Raw genomic sequence first — 24,174 nt, forward strand, 5'->3', positions numbered from 1 at the left:
ACTTCTAACTAGATTCTATCTAGGTAACTACGAAGTTACATTGTTGACTAACTAACTAGACTAAGTTGAGCTTGATCTCTCAACAAGATGAATGTAGCTTAGTCATTAAAGTTCTCTAACTGAGACGAGAAGGTCATGCATTCAACCCCTAGATTGAATTGTGGCATCTAGTTAATTAAGAAAATATGTATGGTAGGCCTATGTTCTTCATGTTAAACTTTAGCAAGTTCAAGATGTAGTGGCATTAGGAGGACAAGATTTTTTGACGTGTGAAGGTCTCGATGCCAATATTGTGAGAGTGGGTTCCGAAGTAGAGAGTTGTTCAACTTGGCCATTTGAAAACTAATGTTGTGAAGGTACAATAAGATCCTTGAGTGCCATGCCCTCAATGCTTGGTTGAGGAGTACAACGAGTTCTTGAGCCGGCTTATTGCATGTGAGTGGGATTTTGATGTAAATCCAAGTGGTTGTTGTATTTAGACCTATTGCTCGAGTTTACCATGGAGGACAACTTTCTTCATGTCCATTCTTCACCACCGTGAGCACTAGTATAGTCAATAGGTGTTTCATCTTTACCACCCAAAGAAAGGTCTCATCGTACTCTATGTTTTGGGTTTGTGCAAAACTGTTAGCGACAATTTGGGCATTGTAACGATTGATGGATCCATTATCCTAGACCCATCAACAACTGATTGCTTTCTTGCGTGGAGTAGACGAAACAAGGTCCTACATTTTGTTATAGAAAGATTGAATCTTTTCATCTATTTCTTCTATGTCAAGAGGATCATGGGCTACCTTAACAAAGCTTTACACCTCAAGGGCAAACCCATATTCATTATAAAGGCGTAGTGTTGTGCAAAGTGTTCATCATCACCAAACAACACTTCAATTTTTCTCATGCATGGAGTGCAATGGTTTCCATTGTGTCTTTCACATGTCTTTCTTCATGTTGAGTGTCTTTATGATAGGCATACCATTTTACCTCTAGAAATTGAATGGAATGAATCTTGTCAAGTAATTGAAGCACTTCTCCTCACCATTTGACCTCTAGAAATTGTCTTTGTACTTGGGTAAGTTAGCCTTGACTTTGTCAAGTTGGTTTTTGGTCACACCACATCAAGGAGTACAATTATCAAGGTTCAAGGGCTCACTCTAGTTGTTCATCAAGCTCAAAGTCAAGTTCTCGACATGATCATGGGGTCTTTGTCTTGGCCAAATATCAGTGTAGCATCAATGTCATACTCATTGGCCATGGGTGTGGCCAAAATTTAAGTGTTTCAAGCATGATATCATGTGTCACAAGAACTCTTTTGGAAGAAGGGTTATAGGCTATAGCATTTGCACCATTTTTGTCCAAACATATAGAATACACATTTAACATGTAGGAATATAATAAATCCCATGAAAGAGTTTCCTATCTTACAACATAGGAACATAATCACTAAGGATCTTATAGGAATCAACCGGTTACACGTTCATATTCGTGTGCAGAAATGAAGAACTAGTACGCAGATAGAAAAAAAATGTGAAGACACAGAGACACCGATATTTTACTTGGAAAATCCGAAATGGAAAAAAGCACAGGGGTCCACAAACCTCGAGACAAACATATCACTATGGTAGGGAGGAAGTACAAATACAGAACTCGGAGGCAACGACCTCGAGTTCTCCTTCGTCTGACAGACGGCTACCGAGTTACACTCACTCACGGTTACAGGGGCAACTACCTTGTTCTCACTTTTACAATAATGATCAACTACACATTTTCTAAAGTTTGCCCTAGGTGCATATAAACAAAAGCAACTTTCTGGCTATTTACAAGTATAGCCCTAAAGAGGCATTTTAGACTATTTACAATTATAGTCTTCCGAAATGATTTCAGTTTCGGCCTCGACTGAATTACCCTTGTGTCCTCGATTTCGGTTTCAGCCAAGGCCGAGTTACTCACCAAATCGATTCTTCTCTTGCCATCCAGAGGGACCCGTTTCCCAACAAGATCAACTCATAATAAAGTTGTCCAAAGCATGATCCACGAAAGTGGAACCTTCAATAGAGAATTCACAATATAAGCTTATCTCATGATAGAGAGACATGTCTCACAATAGGATAATGTAACAAAATCATTTCCACAATAGTCTTCCAATATAGGAAAGGGAGACAACCCGACAAAAGCACCATGTGAACCCTTGTTGTTTGTTGTTAGTTAGGGTTGGCATCTCAAGTATCAATTTCATCTTATCTTCGTTAGTTGAAATATAGACATTGGAAACATATCTATGCTAGTATCAACCTCAACTTACCCCAAATTTGGTATTTGAGAGGGTTAAATGATAATTGGTTCCTTACACTTTTCAAAAATGGTGCATAAGAGGACACAATGTCCTACCCAATTAGAATTACAACATAGATCATATTCATATGACTCCACCGCCTTCCTAAAATTAGAATCGGATATATGGGTTGACCCTTTTCTATAATTTCTGGAATCGTCGATGAGCCCAAAGGAGATTAATTGTAAGTGAATGAACCAATTTCAATTGTTAAAGTTGTCTTGCATTGATTCTCTAGGGCAACTATTTGATTATATCTAAAGAAACCACAACGTCATTACCTTTGTAATAGATAAATCAAGGTCATTATCATCTATCATCAAAGTACTTCCCTCAGGTCAGAGATTGCTCTATTTTGGAGCAGCCTATGATGACAATTTTTTGAAGACGGAAAGTTTTAGTTTAAGGTTGAAATGTTAATTTCTTAGATCTTTGGATTCTTTATTCCTCTATGTTTAGTTATATTTAGTTCGGTTTATTGTTCTTGTAAAGAATCGATGGTGATTTTGTGCAGTAGAATAGGATAGAGATGTGTGTTGTGTGTGTTTGAGAAGAGGAGAGGAGAGAGCCACAAGATAGATAGAGAAAATGTATATTACAAAGGAGATTAACCGACTATTACAAAGTAGGAGGAGGGTGCCTTATGTAGTCACCCTCTCCCTTCATTAACTACCGAAGCTCATCAGTCATTGGGAATGTGGAAATTCATTAGTTATGTGTCATAGAATATGATTCTATGACACATAGTTAATGCTACAAAAGTAGTGGTGACTTTTGACCTTTGAGTGTTCATACACTCTCAAAGGTGTGTTCACACACTAGACTAGGTTGAGCTTGATTGTCAACACGCCCCCTCAAGCTCAACTTGGATCGGCTCCTCTCAGTTGGTGTCCCCTTCGATTAATATCTTGTTCGGACAATGTCTGGTTTGTACTCCCCCTCAAGCTAGGCAAGTTAGGGATTGTTAGTCCAAGGTCTGACATGAATTGTCGAAGCTTGTCGGCTCCTAGGGCTTTGGTGAAGATGTCGGTTGTTTGAAGATTTGTGTTGATGTGTTGAAGGTCGACATCTCCAACTTGAACACGCTCTCGGGTGAAGTGGTAGTGCACTTCGATATGCTTTGTGTGCACGTGGAACACCGGGTTCTGAGACACATAAGTAATGCTCATGTTGTCGTAGTAAAGGGGAGTCGGATCCTTGATGGGAATGCCCTGATCTTTTAAAATCCTCTTGAACCATACGGTGTCGCGTTGCTACGCGCGTGCGTGGAGGAGGGCTGGACCACGGGGGCCTTGGACTAAGGAGTAGAGGAGAAGGAATCGGACATGGAATGGAAGCTTTGCTCAAGAAGAAGAAGAATGAACAAGAGATTAGATCGAACAAGAGGAAGATGGAGACAAGATGATCAACAAGATATATTAAAACGAAATGAACGATTACAAAATGGTGGCCGCATAGGCCGCACCACACGACTACTCGAAACCCTAACCGACGAAGATGAAGATAAAGATAAAGAAACCCTAACCCTAACCCTAACGCTCAACCTATGTGGTATACCTCGCACACTCAAAATAGGCAACCCCCACAATGGTGCTTTCCCTCTCCTTCTATAGCACAAGGAGGGAAGACCGTTTACAAAAGTGAGACTAAAATATTCCCTTTCCTTCAAAGGGGATATTTGCCTTGATTTGGGGAGGGTGAGATTGATGGCCCCTTAACTCCCACTTCCACACAAACAACTAGGTACCTATGTACTGCATAGTACCTCTCCCTCTCTCTCGCGTGGATGTGCGCACAAGACCACATCACCTTTATACCTTATTACTATTACAAATACATTATGTACGTGTGCAACATTGCACCTCGCTCTTTGGCTCTCGTTGCTTGAGTTTTCGCTTGTGGACGAAAATCTTCACGACAACGGCTTCACATGCAGCCACCACCGCGCCCACCACCGCGCCCCTGTATTCGGCCTCTATGCTCGAAAGAGCAACAATTGGTTGCATCTTGCTACTCTAGGAGATGGCTCCGTTGCCAAGCGAGAAAACAAATCCAGAGGTCGATCGTCAATTGGCTCTGTAGCCGGCCTAGTCGGCATCTATGTACCCTTCGAGTCGAATTGGCATTGTCGTCTTGTAGAGGATGCCACAATCCATTGTGCCGCTTACGTATCATAATACTCGCTTAACGCAATCCAAGTGGACGTCACATGGTTTTTGCATGAATTGGCTAAGGAGACTGACCCGAGTAGTTGTGGTCGGCTCGAGTGATAGTGAGATAGATGAGGCTCCCGATCAGTTGTCGATACTGAGTCGGCTCACATTCTTCTGTGCCGGAGTCGGTAATTAGCTTCAGGTTTTGATTGACAGGGGTTGCCATAGACTTGCACTCAGTTATCCCAAACTTGTATAACAAGTTAAGGATGTAGTGTCGTCGAGAGATCATAATGCCAGCTGGAGTTTGACTTACCTCGATGCCAAGAAAGTAATGGATCTCCTTCATGTCCGTCATCTTGAATTTGCTGGAGAGGAGGGACTTGACCTTGTTGATGTTGACTAGAGGCTCACCTCCAATGACCAGGTCATCCACATATAGGATGATAGCAATCGGACTTTCCGAATCGCTTCTTACATCGAGAGAGTTGTCAGATTTTGACATTCGGAAGCTAATTCGAGTAAGATCAATTTGTGTTATCTTCGAATGCCAAGCACATGGTGCTTGCTTAAGGCCGTAGAGGGGCTTCTTGAGTCGGTAGACGTCTTTCGGATGAATGTTGGATTCGAATCCGGGTGGTTGTACCATGTACACCTCTTCTAATTTGCCTTGAACAAAGGTGTTCTTGACGCGATTAGATGGAGGTGCTACCCTTTCGCCGCTGCAAGTGCAATCACGGTTCGCACAGTCCTCATCTTTGCCACCGGGGCAAAGGTCTCTTCATAGTTGACTCCATGCATTTGTGTGTATCCTTCGCTACAAATCGAGCTTTGTAGTGGTTTACAGAGCCATCGACATTATACTTCACTTTATAAATCCATTTGCAACCGATTGCCTTCTTGTGCGGTGAGTGAGGGACGAGATCCCATGTCTCGTTCTTGCATAGTGGTTGCATCTCTTCGTTCATTGCTTCGACCCATCGTGGATCCTTCGTTGCTTTGGAAAAACTTTCCAGTTCTCGAACTGTTGCCAACTTCATCATAAAGGCATAGTGGTATGACATATAATCATTGTAGCTGAATTGACTGACAGGTGAACCGTCGGAGTTTCTCATTTGGCGATCTGAGTGGTTTCTTAACTCCTGATGAACTCATAAGAGGCACATCAAAGCCACTGAACTCATTGTCGAATGAGTGAGTGTTAAGCGCTTGGATCGCACCACGACCGGTAATGAAGAAGAGTGCATCAACAAGGACATAGTATGGCTAAAGGACCTACGAAGAGGGCTAAGGGACACCCAAGTGTGAAAGGTCCATACCCTAAATATAAATGCTATATAAACCACATAGTGGTGGTTTTGTAAGGGTTCTTCCATTTGTAAAGATCTCCCTATTGATTAAGAGCTAGAGCTTCCTCTCCTCCTTCTTGTAACCTTTAAGCTTAAGAGAGATTAGTGAAGTGTTTAGTTAGAGAACACTAATCTCTTTTCCTTGTTGGTGCTAGACCTCTCAGCAAAGAGGGTTAATAACATATTCATTACTCCTATTGTCTATATTCATTACCGTATTGTCTATGAGAGCGAGCTTGAGAGAGTGAGAGAGATATCGTGCTTAATCGTCTATTAATCATTAAGTGAGTGTGAGGCTCGGAGGTGTCCGACAACCACCTTCGCCCGATTCACCATCAAAAGGGTATACGCCGATCTGAACTCCACAAACGACATCAAGGAGTTAACTCCATCGATACATAGATCTTACATAGTCGTTGTCGTGGAAATTATCATCTTCATATTCCGGCATTTTGGCCTTGCCTTTGTCTATCTTCGGACTTGGCCGAGATGTGCTTTGATCGCTCAGGGGCCCTTATGGCCTAGTGAGCCTGGTCATGATTGGACTTTCTTCGAACATATGTCTTAGTCGATCTTTGTCTTCTATCTCTTGGTTGACCAAATTCGGGTCGATTGGACATGATTCGGCAGGAGTCGGGAACTGGATCGAGTGACGCCCGTCCTGGGTCTTGACTCTTGCATAGGCCGAACCGTTGTCCAACACCTTGGTCTCCATCCGTGCCGCCGTGATGTATGGCTCTCCTAGTATAACCGGATGTGAGGACGTCTCCTGCACGAAGAAGTGTTGGTCGATCTCGACATCGCCGATTTTCACCGGTACGTTCGGACAGGCCCCATGTAGTTCTTTTGTGGCGCGCGTCGCTGCCCGTATATTCCAGCCGTGCTTGGTGTTGATCGGCCATTTACCCTTCTTGTAGAAATCCATGGACATCAGGTTGATTTCGGATCCATGGTCTATCAGCGCCACCACCGGTTCCAGAACGTTGTCGATCCGTACATGGGTTTCCGTAGTTGCCCTGGCCCAATGCGGCTTTGTGTAGTGGCTTCCCGCCAACTCGTCTTCTAGGGCTTCGTCTTCCAAGTGCGTGGTCCACACCTCCACTGGATTCTCCGGTTCTGGCTCCGTCGAGAGCCTCTTCCGCTTCACCAAGTCTACGATAGAGTCGTGGAACTCCCTCTTGGCGATTCGCAGCACCTCCCACAACGACAACTCCACTTTACTGTCGAGGATCCGCTCTTCAAGGACCTTCCGTAGGTCCGTTGCTCTCTCGATTTCGGTGCACAACCGAAACCCCGCCTGCTTCTTCCCATCTGACACGCCTGGGTTGCCGGCACCGGCCGGTTTCGGTCCGAACCGGGTCGCGTACCTCTGCGGGGAACCGACCCCTCCGGCCTTTCCTGCCCGTTTGTCTTCCACCAGGACCTCGTAGTTCTGGCAAGCGGCTTCTACGAAGCCCGTCTTCTCTTCAACCGGATCGTCCCAACCGGTGACCTCCTAGACCCGTTGTTCCGCGCGGTCCACCTCTTCCTTCTTCAGCCGAACTCCGGAGAGGCCTTCTAGCACTAGCGGCCAGAATCCGGAGTCCTTCGCCTTCCGGGTCTCATCACCCCCGAACCGAATTCCCACCGACACTGAATAGTTAACGGCTTCGACGTGTCGTGCCGCGGCCTCTTCCATCAACCTCTCATTCCGCCGCACCCGGTATTCAGTTCTAGGGCTCTCCGGGTCTCGCTTGCGTGCACCCGCCCGTTCCAAAGGTACACCACGTTGGTCCTGAGTGTGTCGGCAAAATCCGCGCAATCCATCCGAATGTGACCGATCACGTCACACCACATGCACCGTTGCCCAGCCGGCGGCCTCCGGTCGCGAGGTTGTTCGCCACTGTCTCTCTGGGCCTGTGCAATCTGCAAGTCGCGCACCATCTGTGTCACCATCCTCCGGATGGGCCTCTGACCACGTCCTTCGTTGCCGGCCCCGACTCTGGCCAGATTCGGGTCTCTTCCTTCCCACCGGCCGGCACTGATACCGGCTCCTCGAGCCTCCTCCCCGGGACCGGCCCCGACCCTAACGAGCTTCCGTCGCTCCAATCGTGCCGTTTGTCGAAACGGCTGTAGACCCGTTTTACCACGGCCCAGTCTGCCGTGAGCCCTTCGTCTGTTTCCAATAGGGGACCCACCTTTTCTCTGTCGAGCGCGTCCACCAACTTGACAAACAGTAGTACTCGACTTGTTTCACGCACCGTCCAGTCCAGCGTCGACAGCCGCGCGAACCGTTTTTTGAACTCTTGGAGGAGCACCGACGTGTTGCTCCCCTTTCCGGGGCTTTCCACCCACGCCATGAAGTCCCGCCTCGACAACCGAAGCGAGTCATCAAACCCGTACTTCTCGAGGAGCTGTAGCTCGAACTCCTCCCAAGTTTGACATCCGGCCAGCACCTCGAGCACTTCCGCGTGGATGCTCGGGGTCACCACCCGAGGGAATCCGGACAGCCGCATGTCCACCGGGATATCCCTCATGATCATTTCGGCCCGGTAAGCCTCCAAATAACTTGTGGCGTCTTTCCCTCCGAACGGGCCTATAGAGCCGACGATCGATTCAATGGCTCTGTCGAGGGTACCCGTCCCCTCACGAGCGCTTACCAGTCGGTCGACGGCCACTGTCATTGCCTCTGCTAGCTCCGATCCCCTCATCTTTCGACTCCTTTGCCACCCTGTTCACGTCGGGTTCACCAAATATGTCGCATTGTTACGCGCGTGCGTGTAGACGGGGCGGGACCACGGGGGTCTTGAACCGAGCAACGAGAGAGAGAGAGAGAGAGAGAGAGAGAGAGAGAGAGAGAGAGAGATTTGTAGATGCACGGAGCGAGAAGGAGAGATAATGAACATAACACTTGATTTCAATAACAAGAGATTACAATAACAAGAGAATACAAGAGGTTAGAAGAGAATACGACTCTGACGGTTACAACTGGCAAGGCGGCGATGGACCCGACACGGGGATCCTACTCACACACACAGACAACACTCGTTCGACTCCCAGAAACAAAACAAAAGGGGGAGAGCCTCTGTTGGAAGCGCACGGGCTATCCACGAAGCAGAGGCAGCGAACTCCCAACCCACAGAGACCGACGACCCGAGGAGAAGAGAGAGCTCGGCACTCAAATCTCCAGCAGCACTTCATCCTCCCTAGCGCGCAATCCCCTTCTCTCCCCTCTCTCTTCTCCTTTTATAGTTCCCATCCCCTTGTCAAATCACTTTATTCCTTGTCCCTCCTATCAAAGATATGCACAATCCCCTAATAAATGTGTACTACTTAGTATTTACATCCACCGGTCCATTTATGAATCGTGTACAAAATATCAATTCACGCGTCCATCCGTGTAAGAGCTTGTTCATGCGCTTTTCTCTCCGATTCCGCCTATGCCCGGATTTCTTCACGACACCGGTTACTGCTTGATTCAACTAACCAATTCACCAATCCGGCTCATCCTTCTAAATGCCGATCTGGCTCAGGCTTATTCAGTCGATCCGAATCCAGTTGAGCTTGCCGCTCAACACTCCCCCTCAAGCTCAAATTGAGGTCGGATTGTACTATCAGTCTCTATGGCAACCGATCCTTCCACTTGGCTCCTTATGGCGTCACTCCGTCTCGCTCGCGCTCCTCGTCTGGTCCAGTCCCGTTTGTCGCGACCCTTCTGTTTCTGCGCATCTCGACCTCCTCGGTCGGCTTGTCTGTTCAACAAGCCCAAATCAGCTCCCTCGCTGCTATGACTTCGGCGCTTGTCGACCCACCGATTACTTCGTGTTGGTGTCGACTTTTGCTGCCGTCTCGTCCACTTGGCCTTGAATTGATCCGATTCTTCCGAATCCGTCTATTGAACCGAATCAGTTGTCTTCGATTCGTTCAACCCTTGTCTGAATCGGCTGCTCCCGATTCGTCTTCCGGTTCCAGGCCCTTCACCACATTGGACCATGTCCGGGTCTTGGCCTTCTTCTTCCGGTCGGCTCTATCCTTCTTGACTCTGTCGTCGCTGCTACTTGTTCCGACTTGTTCGGATGTGTTAGCTTCCTTTGTCGACTCGGCTCTTTCTTCTTCTTGTCTCCCCCTTTGTCGGTTCTTCCCTCACCGGCACAATTGACAATCTCTTTGCCTTTACCCTTTCCGGTGTCTTTGCCCGTTCTCCCCCTCAAGTGCGGCACGTCGAGATGTTGAACACCGAGCATTTCGGTAAAGTGCTGCAACTTGTCCGATCCGAGCGGTTTGGTGAAGATGTCGGCAACTTGCCGATCCATATGAACATACCGAAGTTCTACTTCACCGCTCAGGACGCAGTCACGCACGAAGTGATAGTGCACTTCTATGTGCTTTATGCGAGCATGGAATACGGGGTTCTTGGCGACCTGCATGCTGCTCATATTGTCGCAGTAAATCAGGATCGGGGTCGGTACCTCGATCCGTAGGTCTTCAAGTAGTTGTCAAAGCCAAATGGCTTCACAGGTGGCGTGGCGATGGTAGCGCCCCGATACTCAACCTCAGTGCTCGACAGAGCCACTGTTGGCTGCTTTTGCTGCCCCACGCAACAGCCACGCTACCAAGGGAAAACATATAGCCGGAAGTGGAACGGCGATCTGATGCATCGCCGGTCCAGTCGGCATCCGTGTAGCCGACTAGCTCTTCGGTCATACCTCGCCAGTATAACAGTCCCCGGTCCTTCGTGCTGCTCATATACCGTAGTATTCGGTGTGCGCACTGAAGATGCTTGACGGTCGGCTTCTGCATGAATTGACTAATCACACCGACTGGATAGCCAATGTCAGGTCGGGTGATGGTCAAATATATAAGGCTTCCGACAATTTGTCGGAACCGTTTCTCATCGCAGGCTGGTCCAGAGTCAGGACGAAGCTTCTAGTTCCGGTCTAGGGGTGGGGAGATTGGTCGGCATTCCGTCATGCCGAACTTGTACAACATATTCAACACATAGTGTCTTTGTGAGAGCAATATGTCGTCGGGGTTACGAATCACCTCGATCCCAAGGAAATAGTGAAGGTCCCCCAGATCCTTCATCTCAAATGTGTTTGACAGCTGGGACTTGACTCGGTTGATTTCATCGAGTTCGGGTCCGGTGATGACTAGATCATCAACATACAGCAAGATGCAAACCGGACCGTCCGAACCTTGCCAGATGAACAATGAAGAGTCGGACTTGGAGGCCACAAACCCCATCTTACGCAACCGGTGCGTAATCTTCACATTCCAAGCTCGAGGGGCTTGCTTCAGGCCATAAAGTGACTTCTTTAGCCGGCATACAACCGACTTGTTCATCTCCGACTGAAAACCGGGGGCCTGAGTCATAAAGACTTCCTCATCAAGATCACCTTGAAGAAACGCATTCTTCACATCCATCTGGTGAAGATGCCACCCCCTTGCCGCTGCAACCGCCAGTACCACACGAACCGTCGTCATCTTCGCAACTGGAGCGAAGGTTTCGTCATAGTCGACTCCGTGGGTCTGTGCGTATCCCTTTGCCACTAATCAGGCCTTGTACCGGTTAACTGAACCGTTAGTGTTGTACTTCACCTTGTACACCCACTTGCATCCGATCGGTTTATAATGACAGGGAGGGTCAACCAGGTCCCATGTCTCGTTGGCATGAAGTGCCCGCATCTCTTCTTCCATAGCGGCACGCCAATGTGTGTCCTTTGCCACTTCCGCGTAGCTCTCCGGCTCACGCACTTCCGCCACCTTGGACATGTACGCATAGTGATGCGCCATGTACTCATTGTACCCATACCGCTTAACAGGTTCCTTCTGGCGGGTTGACCGGCGTAACCCACCGTTACCCGGTTTGAGGCCCTTCTTGGCCGGTTCGGTCTTCGGTGTCGAAGAACCGTCATTTTCTTTTCCAAAGTCGGATCCGCTTTGATCCGACTTATCATTACCAGTTTCATAATCCAGCATCTTCTTCTTCCCCATCTCTTTGCGCGTGAACCGTCTCCTCGGTTCCTTGCGCAGCGAGAGCACGAAGCACGACAGAGTCTTCACTACTCGTCGGTTCCTCTTCTGACTGATCGGATTGACCCAGTCTCTCGTTCGGCCCACTCAACCGAAACGATTCCGGACTCTCTTCTTGAGTCCTGGATTCATCATCTTCTATCTGGACCGGTTCAGGCTCACTAGCCTCATCCTCTGGTGTCGGGTCGGGGTCGGAAGTCGGAGCAGGTAAGGCATACCATGATGCCGTCTCATCAAACTCCACATCGCGGCTAACTCGGACCTGTTTCGTCCGGGGGTTATAACACTTATACCCCTTTTGCTCATGTGAGTAGCCGACGAGGATGCACTTCTCTGATTTTGCATCCAGCTTCCTCCGCTTCTCATCGGGTACATGCACATATGCAATGCTACCGAATATCCAAAGGTGTCTCAAATTCGGCTTGCGCCCGAAATACAGCTCATGCACGGACACCTTGTCACCGATCCGGTTTTGGATGTAGACGGTCGTCCGGACCGCCTCCGCCCAGTAGAAATGGGGCATGCTCTTCTCTTCTAGCATTTCCCTTGCCGCGTCGACAAGCGATCGGTTCTTCCTTTCGGCCACACCGTTTTGCTCCGGTGTGTATTTGCAATTGAACTCTATCCAAATTCCTGTTTGCTGCAGATAACTGTTGAATTGGCCGGAAAAATATTATTTTCCACCATCTGACCGTAGGCAATTGATCTTCCTCTCTAATTCCCGTTCCACCATGCTTTGGAGGTTCCGGAAATAGTCGAAGACTTCGCTCTTTTGCTCAATGAGGTAGATCCATGTGTGCCGGCTATAGTCGTTGATGAAGGAGACGAAGTATCGACTCCCGCCAAGACTGACGTTCTATGCCGGTCCCCATACATCCGAATGAATAAGGTTGAGCTTGTTACGGCTACGGTTTGTTGAGAAGCAAGCTCAACATGGTATGTGATGCTTATGAGAAATAAGCTATAGTAGCTATTTAGCTACTAGTGAACAAAAAGGTAAAACAGCTATTTAGCTAGTGACAGCTAATTAGCTAGTGAACAACTATTTAGCGACTGACAGCTAATTAGCTACGGGCAGCTAATTAGCTGCATGTGTAATAACTTATGACTTAGGTAAAAGTAAGAGAGAGTGAATAGGAAGTAGTAAGAAAGAACAGAGAATAGTGAGCAGAGAACTCTGAGAGAGAGTGAGAGACCAGAAGACTGACGAGAGCAAGTTGAGCTCTACATGTAATAGAAGAAAACCATTTTGCTACTACAGAGGTAAGTCCCCTTTCCTTTCTCTGTCTGTTTAGAGCACGCTAACGATCCAGCACACTACGATCCGCCGCGCATACAAAAGAAGAGCCCGAGTGCCTTCTTCACGTTTTCTTAACACGGTTTTGTTCGGTGGGGAATGGAAGCCGGTGTTGCTTCCCGAGTTGGCAGGCTTCACATACTTGGGCCTTCCGGCCACTGAACTTCGGCAAACTAAAAACAACTTATTTCGTTTGCAGGTCTTGAAGCCTCCGGTAATTGACGTGGCCAATCCGCTTGTGCCAAAGATCGATGTCCGATTCAATCTTCTGTCCTTTGGCGAAAAAAGTGGTGCCGATGTCATTGGTGTCGAGGATGAACATCATCCCGTCTCTACGCCCTTGCGCAATAATCTGGCCCTCCTCCTCGATGAAGCACCCGAGGTGCGTAAACCGCACCTGCATTCCCTGGTCGATGATCTGTCCGACTGACACCAGGTTCTTCGTGATAATCAGAACGTGTAATACGTTCATCAGCTTCCCCTTCTGTCCGACGTGGCTCAAAGGGACTTCACCAATATGCATGATTGGGTCAGGAGTGTCGTCTCCGGTTTCGACAACTCCTGGTTGTTCCGGTTTCTCCACGAAGGAGAACCACTCTTTGTGGTTCGTCATCTGATTTGATCCACCGGAATCAGCGTACCACACTTCCTCCGATTTGGAAGTGGTCTTCTTCATCGAATTTGCCTCGTGCTTCATCACCAAGGTTGGCCCCTTACCGGTCTTCCCGGTTCTGGATCCTTTCGATCCTTGCGCGTAGTGCGAGCTTTGCCGGTTCTCCCGACCAGTTTTGCCGGATCTAGATCTGTCCGAATCAGGGCAGCACTCGTTTTCTCTGTGGCCCTTTTTGCCATAGTACTAGCATTCTATGGCAGATTTGTCTTGCCGGCCTCCAGCACCACCTTGACTCCCCCTGCTTGTGGAAGTCCTGGAACTGTTGTCGGCACGTTCTCTGTGCCTTCTTTCTTGCTCTTGCCGGCCGCCTCCAGTGTGTGCCGACCTGCCTCGTCCACCACGCCCACAGGGCCGATTCGCCTCCGTGTACAGCGTCCGGTTGTAGGTGGGTGCACTTGTTGACGCACCGGCGTGGTTCTCCTCTACAAGGAGCATCGACTCTAAGTCGGAAAATGACAGTGCATTCTCCCTCGTACATATTGCTGTCCGGAAAGCTCGAAACTTAGACGCCAGGCCCCCAAGACAGACCTGTACCATCTCGTCTTCCTCTATTGTGACGTTGATAGAGGCAAGCGAGTCACATATCTCTTTGATTCGGGCCGTGTAATCAGCCACGTCGGACATTGCTCAACTCCTGTCGGAGTTGCAGCTTTTGGGCTGTACTGCTTGCGGCGAACACCTTCTTCAGGTTTCCCCAAGCCTTTTTCGGCTTCTAGACTTCGACACTGGACGCAAAGCAGCACATCACTCTGCTTGTCGATTGTTCCCACACCGAGAAGTCCTTGTGTGCCGCATCAGGTGTTGTGTCATTAGCTCCGTCGACATAGCTCCAGTAACCATGCCCAAGCAGGTACTGGTGCATCTTGTATGACCGAGATACGTAGTTGGATCTGTCGAGCTTCTCCACCGGGAGCGAGCTAGCCATTCCTCTATCCATTTGTTTTTCTTTTTTGTTCTTTACAAAGGTTAGGTTTTCTTCTTGCGAAAGCGAATGTCGGCTGCAGAGGTTCTCAACCCTTGCGCTCTGATACCATGTAGAACCAAATAGCGTGTGGAAGCAATAGAAAACAGAAAAACAGAAAACAGGTTTAATGGAGAGCTTAACAATACGCGGGAGAGACAGAGAGAGAGCACACAGAAACTCAATTCAAAAATATTAATCAGTCTATACATCGTATGTGTTCAGTGAACACTTTTATACAAGTCCATCCGAACTAACAGAAGTATGGTGTACTTCAATGCTCACACGAGCGTCTGTCACTAACTACAAGATATTAACTCCCTAGTAGACTAGCTGCTACTTGGCTTCCGGTTACTGCTAGATTCAGCTAACCGGCTCACCGATACGGCTCATCCTTCCGAATGCCGATCCGGCTCAGGCTTATTCAGCCGATCCGGATCCGGTTGAGCTTGCCGCTCAACACCAATGCTACTTCGAGGATGTGCCGATTCTTGTGTTCGGCTACACCGTTCTGTTGTGGTGTGTGTCGACAAGTGAATTCTCGTTGAATTCCTTCTGGTCGAAGGTATGTCGTGAACGCATCGTAGAAGTATTCCTTTCCTCCGTCTGACCGAAGACATCGTACATGGCAGTCGATTGTCTTTTTGACTTTGCTTTTGAATTTTTTGAAGTGTGAAAACACTTCGCTCTTCATCCTCATGTAAAGATCCATGTGTATCTAGAGAAGTCGTCGATGAAGGTAACATAGTTACACCGACATCCTGCGAATGTGGCCGTTTGTGCCGGTCCCCACACATCCAAGTGGACTACGTCCAATAGGCCTTTGCTCATGTTCCTCTTTTTTAAGATGGCTTAAAGTGTGCGGCACTTCATCGGGGGTTGTTTGGGGTGGACTCAAGTTTAGATATTATTTGTATGTCTAAACATAAGTAGTGATATAGTTTTAGAAGAATAGAAAAGTGAGGGCGTGGGTGGGGGTTAGGGGAGTGTAGCTTGTTGAAGTTATCAAAAGTATTTAAACCTAATCAAAGTTTTTAGAACATATTAAAGATCATTGGGATAACTTAAGTTATTAGACACCAATAAAGTACTATTAAAACACCAATATCGAGTATTATTAAAACGGGACCACACGCTTAGATGAACGGGAGTTGTTTAAACACGCGCTTAAGCAAACACTTAAAAGAAAGATTATTATAAAAAAAATAAAAATAAAAATAGAAAAGAGAGATTGAGATTAAAAAATGATTATGGTTAAGAAGGGATTATGATTAAGGGGGAAGGGGTTGCTAAACAAAGTACTTAAACGAATGTTTAAACAAATATTTAGATAAGAAAACACTTGGGCAAACACTTAACGCAAGGTTATAATTAAAAGAGAAGGGAGGGATTATGGTTAAAGAAAAGGGGTCATGGTTGAGAAGAGAATGATTATGATTAAGAGAGGAGAATACTTAAACAAATGTTTAAACAAAAAGTTAAACCTAAAAATGATTGAACAAGTACTTAAAAAAAAGGGGTTAAACAAGTACGTAATAAAAATGATTATTAAACAAGTACTTAATAGAAAATGATTAAATAAATACTTAAAAACTTAAGACAAAAAAATTTGATAAAAAAGTGATTAAACAAGTACTTAATAAAAATTTATTAAATAAGTACTTAAGAACTTGAGACAAAAAATTAGATAAGAGCAACACATAGAAGGAAAGAAAGTTTTACTATCATAAGGCAACGATCGGCAAATGCATTTCACCTCGATGGAGGCTCTTCAGTGCCCGATATACAAATGATGAAAAACTAAGCCTACTAGGTTGCTCTTTTTATAGGGAGAGGGAGGAGAGTCCTTTGTATGTGGGACATACAAAAGTGTGTACAAAGAGAAGGTAAAAGAGTGTACAAAGGACTTTAGGTGGGGTTAAGAGGGGTGAGAGTACATAAAACATTAGGTGGGGGGAAAGGATGCGTGTACTAGGTGGTTTCTTAGTTTTTTACCATTTAACCAACACGTGAGAGGGGGTGTAAGGGAACTGTATTGTGGTTTTCCTAGAAGGGGTTTAAGTTTGTTTCTCACGAGCGCTCCGATTTGGAGTTTTTTGATACATGGGGAGTAACGAAGCTTAAAAACAATGGGTGGAGGTTTTTTGTTGTTGGGTTGGTTAGAGAGTAGTTGGTTTCGTATGGAGTAGGGGACGGTCGAAAAACACTTGAGTAGGAACTTCGATGGGTAGCCCCTAGCTCTTGGGCGGTCTTAGCCATTTTTCGAGCTCTCCCGGATAGCATACCGTTTTAGTTCTCCCGTGATGAAGCCCTTTTTGTGTGTTATGGGGTGCGAGGATTTCCACGGGAGGTACATGTAGGCATTGAGAGGTACATGTAGGTACACTTCGCTCTTCATCCTCGTGTAAAGATCCATGTGTATCTAGAGAAGTCGTCGATGAAGGTAACATAGTTACACCGACATCCTGCGAATGTGGCCGTTTGTGCCGGTCCCTACACATCCAAGTGGACTACGTCCAATAGGCCTTTGCTCATGTTCCTCTCCTTCGGGAACGGGTGCCGATGTTGCTTGTCGAATTGCCATGCTCCGCATACTCCTTCAATCTCTTTCTCTTTGAACGTCGGAAGTCCAATGATGACTCCTTTCGATTGTATCGCGTTGAGTTTGTTGAGATTGATATGGCCGATTCTTTTATGCCATAGCTCTATGTTAGTGTCAGCTTTGAGGCCCTTTGCAAACATGGCCGATCTTACCTCGTTCGATTCGAGGATAAACAATCGGCCTTCCTTCTCGATGAAGCAACCACCTTGGTTGAATCGAACTTGGATCCCTTACTCCACAATTTGGTTGACCGAGACCAAATTCTTCATTATGGTGGGTACATGCAAGACATTTTTTATACAAGTTTGTTCACCTTCTTTCCTGAATGGGACATTGCCGACATGCCGAATCGGATGAGTGGTGTCATCTCCGGTTTCAACATAGTCGGGTCAATCCGGCTCTCGTAAGTCTTGGAACCATTCTTGATGAGACATCATATGGTTCGAAGCACCATAGTCTATGAACCATACATCTTCTAGACCAAAGGCACTAGTCGACGTAGAGGCCGACATAGAATTTGCTCTATGGCTCATCACGAACATTCCGCCATGGTCGTCATAGTCATAATTTGTGGCGTAGTTAGTTAGTTGTCGGCTTGTGGAAGCCGGCTTGCACTTCTTCTTTCGGCACTCTTCTTCATGGTGGCCGATTTTGTCGCAATATCTAAATTCAGTCGAAGTTTGTCAGCTTACACCAGAATGGAAACTCCCCCTTCTTCTGAAGGTTCCTCTCAGGTTTCCAACGTCTTGTCGATAATGGGAGTTGTTTTCATAGGTCGGAGCTCGTTCGCCTCGTCCTTGGCCGAATCGGCCTCTTGCTCGGTTGCGTCCTCTTCTTCCAGTCGAATGTGTGTAGAGCATGTGGCCTTCCGAGGCATTGCTCTTAGTTCGAACATGATTTTCTTCAACCAATAGCATTGATTGAAGATCGAAGAAACAGGGAGGATTCTCCCTTGCTAGAACATCAGTTCTCATCGTGCCGAACCGTGGTGCGAGGCTGTCGAGACATATTTGCACCATCTCGTCATCATCCACATTAACGCTTATTGAACCGAGCGAGTCACAAAGCTCCTTGATCTTCAACGTGTAGCTCGTGATGGATATGTCCCGTTGTTGGATGTTGTTCAACTATTGGCGGAGTTGAAGCTTTCGTGTCGTCGTATTGGCGGCGAATATCTTCTTAAGATTCTCCCATGCTTCCTTCGGTGTCTCGACTTCTCGAATGTAGCCGAGTATGTGGTCATGAAAACATGTCCAAGCAATACATTACTCAACTCGCCGCTTGCTCCCATGTTGAGTAGTCGGTGTCCTTTGGGTCGTGTCGATTTTCTTGTGCTCCTTTGATGTAGCTCCAATAGCCTTGGCCGACAAGGTATTGGTGCATCTTGTACTCCCAAGCATAGTTGTTAAAAAACGCGTATTCTACGTTTAGAGTACGTTTTAGAATACTCTGAAGTATTCTACATGTATTCTACGTTCTAAAACTGTCGTTTTTTAAAATTTGACATATTCTACGTATTCTAAAAATTTGACGTATTCTACGTATTTAACAAGTATTTATCATTTCAAAAAATATTTTCTTTTTTCTGAAAAAAAAACTTACAATTTAAGAAGTATTTTACGTATGTTACAAGTATTCTACACGTATTCTAAGTATTTAACGTATTTAACGTACTTTATCTATAAAATACGTATTTTAAGTATTTTTAAAAAAAAGTTAGAATACTTAGAATACGTATTGTACATGTATTTTATGCTAAGTATTTTACAACAATGCTCCCAAGATGCAAAGTTGCTTCTATCCAACTTCTCGCTAGGGAGAGCACTTCCCATTGAGTATTCATTCTTTTCCTTCTCTCTCGAGCACGAGCTATGTAGTCGCACTACGATAACGACGAGTCGGTTCTTATTGAACGTCGGCGTAGAGCACAACACACACGAATGGGCTAGATCGAACTACCAAACCGCTCTGATACCATGTAAAGAATCGATGGTGATTATGTGCAACAGAATAGGTTAGAGATGTATGTTGTGTGTTTGAGGAGAGGAGAGGAGAGAGACACAAGATAGATCGAGAAAATGTATATTACAAAGGAGATTAACCGGTTATTATAAAGTAGGAGGAGGGTGCTTTATGTAGTCACCCTCTCTCTTCATTAATTACCGAAGCTCATCGGTCATTGGGAATGTGGAAACTCATTGGTTATGTGTCATAGAATATGATTCTATGACACATAGTTAATGCTACAAAAGTAGTGGTGACTTTTGACCTTTGAGTGTTCATATACTCTCAAAGGTGTGTTCACACACTAGACTAGGTTGAGGTTGATTCTCAACAGTTCTCATAAAAGCATTGTAAGATGGGAGACAAAATGGCACACCCACATATCGTGTTTGATTGGATAGATCATGCCAAATTTGAGCATTTTCTCAATTTTGTCTTTAACCCGGGTCATGCATGGCGCATAGCGGTGACTTAGAGGTCTCAATCTCTACATGATTAGTCTATCATTGACACGCATAGGGATTGTATGTTTGACCGCTTTCAGTGATACATTTCTAATGTTAACAAAGTATCAAACAAAGACATTTGGAACTCTTTGAGTAGCTCCTTCGGCTAGGTCAAATCAATTACAATGACCATTGGTTTAGGGGTTGGATCATATCCATGTTGATTTTCTTTTGTTTGTGCAACATCATTGAAGGCTATTTTAGGCCCTTTGACATCTTGACTAGGTTATAGGTAGACCTTGGAGTGTAGTCCTTGTTCATAATGCCCTTAGGAAAATATTCATTTTAGTGCTTTTATCATTTAGTACCTCATTCCTTTCTTTACTTTCCCATGGCTTTAATTTGTGTACCTTCAATGATGATATTGATATGTTTTAAGGGGAGGATCACCTTCGCACCGACTTGGCTTTGACATACCGAAGCTACAATTTCTTTATCATTGATTTTTGTAGTGTAGGTTTTTAGCATGTAAGGTTGGGTTCATCGGTGTTTCTTGAAAAGTTATTAACATGACATAAACCCCTCTTGTTTTCATGTTTGGTGTGGACTTTCCTTAGCCTACCAACATAGACCTTCTAAAAATATACATTTCCATGAAACATCGTTTCCTTGGTAGGAAATGGTGGGTGAGTTGCCTTTGGCAATGACTTTAAAATTTGGACAGATGTAAGATAGGATGTGTTTTTTCTAACATAAAGGCAAGCATGTCGTCATCTTGGGTATCCTACTAGTTTTATTGCTTTACCAATTGCGAACTTTAATTGCAAGGAAACAATGTCATGTTATCACCATCTTTGCAATAGATTGATTGAACGCTACCATCAAAACTCTTATAAGATGTTCTCTGATTTCCTTAGGTATGGGGTAATTGGTGGGTCTTGTTTGATGTGTAACACTCTCTTAAATGGGTCTTTATCCCATTTAGAGTTGTTGTTGGATCAGTCGATATTATAACATCTTCAGAATCTATATCCTTACCTTCGTAGTGCAACACACTCTATACATTATGTTAGCCTTGGTGCTATAATACAGTGTTACTTCTACAAAGAAGCTTCATAAAAAATAGTCAAATGGAGACTGTAAGGTTAGGTTTTGAGCTACATACAACCCACATTGTCGTCGGGTAAATTTGTGGCGTGAGTGAGACGGGACCATGAAAGCAAAGGATAAGACAACTTCCGAGAGCAGCAAATGGACAAGCATTGAGAAAGCCCCATGCTTCACGTGGTATCCATCTACTAAAGTTAGCAGGTATAACTGAGATCCGAGCAATGGGCGGGCGTGTGGACAGAACAACTTGTCTTCGCCCACGATAAGGAGCCTTCCTCTTCTCTGGGACAACAGTACTTGAAAAACAGGGGGGGCTCTCGGAAACTTAGAAGCATTCCTTCATTCTATGTCTTATGTCATTTTCACTATGTAGTAATTTTCAGTATTCATTGATGCCTCAAAGTTCTGTAGCAGAATTAGGGTTTTTTGGGCCTGCCCCACAGCAGAAAGACTTGGGGGTTCCTTTCTTCAGATAACAGCTTTTCGTGTCTCTAGCACAGAGAAATCGAAGCATGCCGGATGCTGTGCATTCCCCCTGTCAGAAACGTTTCGCAGAGATGCCGGCTGATCCATGGGTTCTCACAGACGGAAGAAAATATGAAACAAATCCATGGTTTCACACACAAGGAAGAAAAACTTCAGCATATGCATGGTTTCATACACAAAGAAGAAGAACTTCAACGTGTGCATGGCTTTGGAGAGAACGAAGAGAAGCTTCAACAAATCCAGAACTTTTCATCTTTGCTGAAGCGCAATGCAAACGATTTCACGTGGGGAAACATTATTTTCCATACAATCATTCATTCTTCAGTAGCAGGTAACCGATTCTTGTGTAATCTTCTCCTCGAGTTCTATGGGAAAAGACATGGGTCTCTTGCGGATGCTGTTTCAATCTTCCGTTTGATCCGTCACAAGAATGTGTACACATGGAACATCTTTCTTGCTTTGCTTGTTCAACACAATGAATACATGTATGCTCTTCAACAATTTCAACAAATGATCCTAGAAGGTATTTATTCAGACAAATTCACGTATAGCACAGTCATAGATGCATGTGAAACACTATCTGAGGGGGTGTTCATGCACACTCGTATAATCAACGCACTGTCCGATTCACATGTTGTTGTCGCAACTGGTCTTATCAATATGTATAGTAAACATGGGCTCCTTTCGGAAGCTAAGGTCGCTTTTGAGCGTGTGAACACACCTGATACTATCTTGTGGAGTGTGATTATAGATGCTTTCGCTAAGCATGGATTTGAGAAGATCTCGGTACAGCTTTTCATGAGAATGCAAAGAGAACAGCAACACTTAAGTTCCGATTCTGTAACTCTTATTTCCGTTCTTGGAGCTTGCGCCACGTTCTCAGCCTTAACATTGGGCCGCATTTTGCACTCATTTATCGTGGATGGGAGTTGTGAAACTGACTTGTCAGTCGGAAATGCATTGCTCAATATGTATGCAAAATGCGGTGATTTGGATAATGGCTTGTGTGTGTTCAAGAATATGCCTATACGTGATGTGATATCATGGACTGCAATGATATCTGTATATGCTCAAGTTGGGCTTATCGAGGAATCAATACACATTTTTTCAGCAATGCGAGACAATGACATCAGTCCTAATGAGATTACATATGTCAATATACTTTCGGCTTGCAGTCATGAAGGCAAGGTCGAAGAAGGATTACATTATTTTGTATCTGTATTTGAAGACTATTCTACGAAACCTACATCACAACATTATGGGTGTTTGATTGACCTCTATGCTAGAGCTGGGCGATTAGAGGAGGCTGAGGCTATATTGAGGAACAGTGAAGTTCGAAACAATGCAGTGATATGGCAAACTTTGTTAGGTGCTTGTAGATTTCATGATGATGCTGAGAGAGGTAAAAGAGCAGCCAATTTTATTATTAAATTGGATCCCTTGATATCAGCTTCATATGTAGCCCTATCTGATTTTTATGTTTATGAAACTTAAGCTGGGTTCATAAGGAGTAGAATTACACCTTTTGAAAGGAGCATGCTGCTGGCATTGTGGTAAACTTGCCACTATATTAGTTTCGAGACTCAAGGGTAACATATGCTCAACCAAAAAAGTTTCCAAGTCTACAGAAACATTTCTGTAGAACAATGTGCCAAAACTTTGTCGCAGTATTTTGTTTGGTAAGATACCATAGTGTGGATTATATATCATATAGTACTCACCTAGTTTCAGTTCATTTACAGGTCTTTCTATTTATTTATATCTATGTCAGGATTTGATGCAAACTAAAACCTGAGATGAACAAGGGACAATGCTAGGTGAAAATGCAGGGAAAAAAGTTTCTATTTTCTGCATATTATTGGAGGAAGGTCGTAAGTCTTTGCTTGTTTAAAGCAAAAGAAAATTATGACTTTGATTTTTAGAATATATGATCATACAGAGTATGGGGACTTTGCAATGAACACCAAAATATTGGAAAGTCACTGGAAAAATATTGATTCATGAGCTAGATTCATCAGAGTCTATCTTAACATGTGCATAACAAGAAAACTAAATTAAATGCCTTCAAACTTGATGATTCCTCATTGTTAGCAATTGCTCGTTCAGGCATACCATTCTTAAGGTTAGAAGAGACCTACTTTTTGCCATTCTTATCGCCTTATTAAATTAACATGCTCTCCTAAGAAAGTATCATCTGTATGTGATCCTCTGAAGGCGAGATTGATGTAAACCGTTGGTGTCCCAGGCCACCAAATATTACTTTATGGTATATCTTTGAAGTTGAGAGGATGGATCTGAAAGAAGAGAGGGGTTTGCCTCACCAATAGACTCAGCATCTCAATGGTAACCAATCCCTTTTACGTAGCCCAATGCTTCACTAAGAGAGGGGATTGCCACATGGTCATACAGTCACAGATCTTTATAGGTTTGTTCTAAATTCTATACTTACGAAGCCCATTGAAAATTAATCTTTACAATTAGTACCAAGGTAACGTCTGTAAAAATTCATTGGGCAAGAAAGGTTACTGCAAGGTTCGATTTACATGCTTCTTGATAGCATCTCATCCAGTATACGAACATAAGACTGGCAACTCACATATGTAAAAAATGATCAGACAGCAAGAAAATGGTAAAGAATAAAACATAAGCCTTTGAATTGAATATGGTTCAATTAGAACATCTGTTCAAATTTTATAATTTTTGGAAGTGGATGATTATTCCAAACTTTTTCTTATTATCTAAAGTTTTCAAA

The 24,174-nt window shown here is 44.9% G+C and overlaps 1 protein-coding gene across 1 annotated transcript; it reads left to right on the forward strand.

Moving 5' to 3' along the window:
- Positions 1-21,314: 21,314 nt before the first annotated feature.
- Positions 21,315-22,953, forward strand: LOC147865715 (pentatricopeptide repeat-containing protein CRR2, chloroplastic-like). Its single transcript, XM_087316058.1, has one exon. It carries the CDS (start codon positions 21,456-21,458, stop codon positions 22,914-22,916), a length of 1,461 nt encoding a protein of 486 aa, XP_087172184.1. The 5' UTR covers positions 21,315-21,455; the 3' UTR covers positions 22,917-22,953.
- Positions 22,954-24,174: the final 1,221 nt, after the last annotated feature.

Source organism: Azolla caroliniana, unplaced genomic scaffold (assembly GCF_043228905.1).
Source record: "Azolla caroliniana isolate FFs.n. ecotype wild unplaced genomic scaffold, voAzoCaro1.0.p SCAF_3, whole genome shotgun sequence".
NCBI lineage: Eukaryota > Viridiplantae > Streptophyta > Polypodiopsida > Salviniales > Salviniaceae > Azolla > Azolla caroliniana.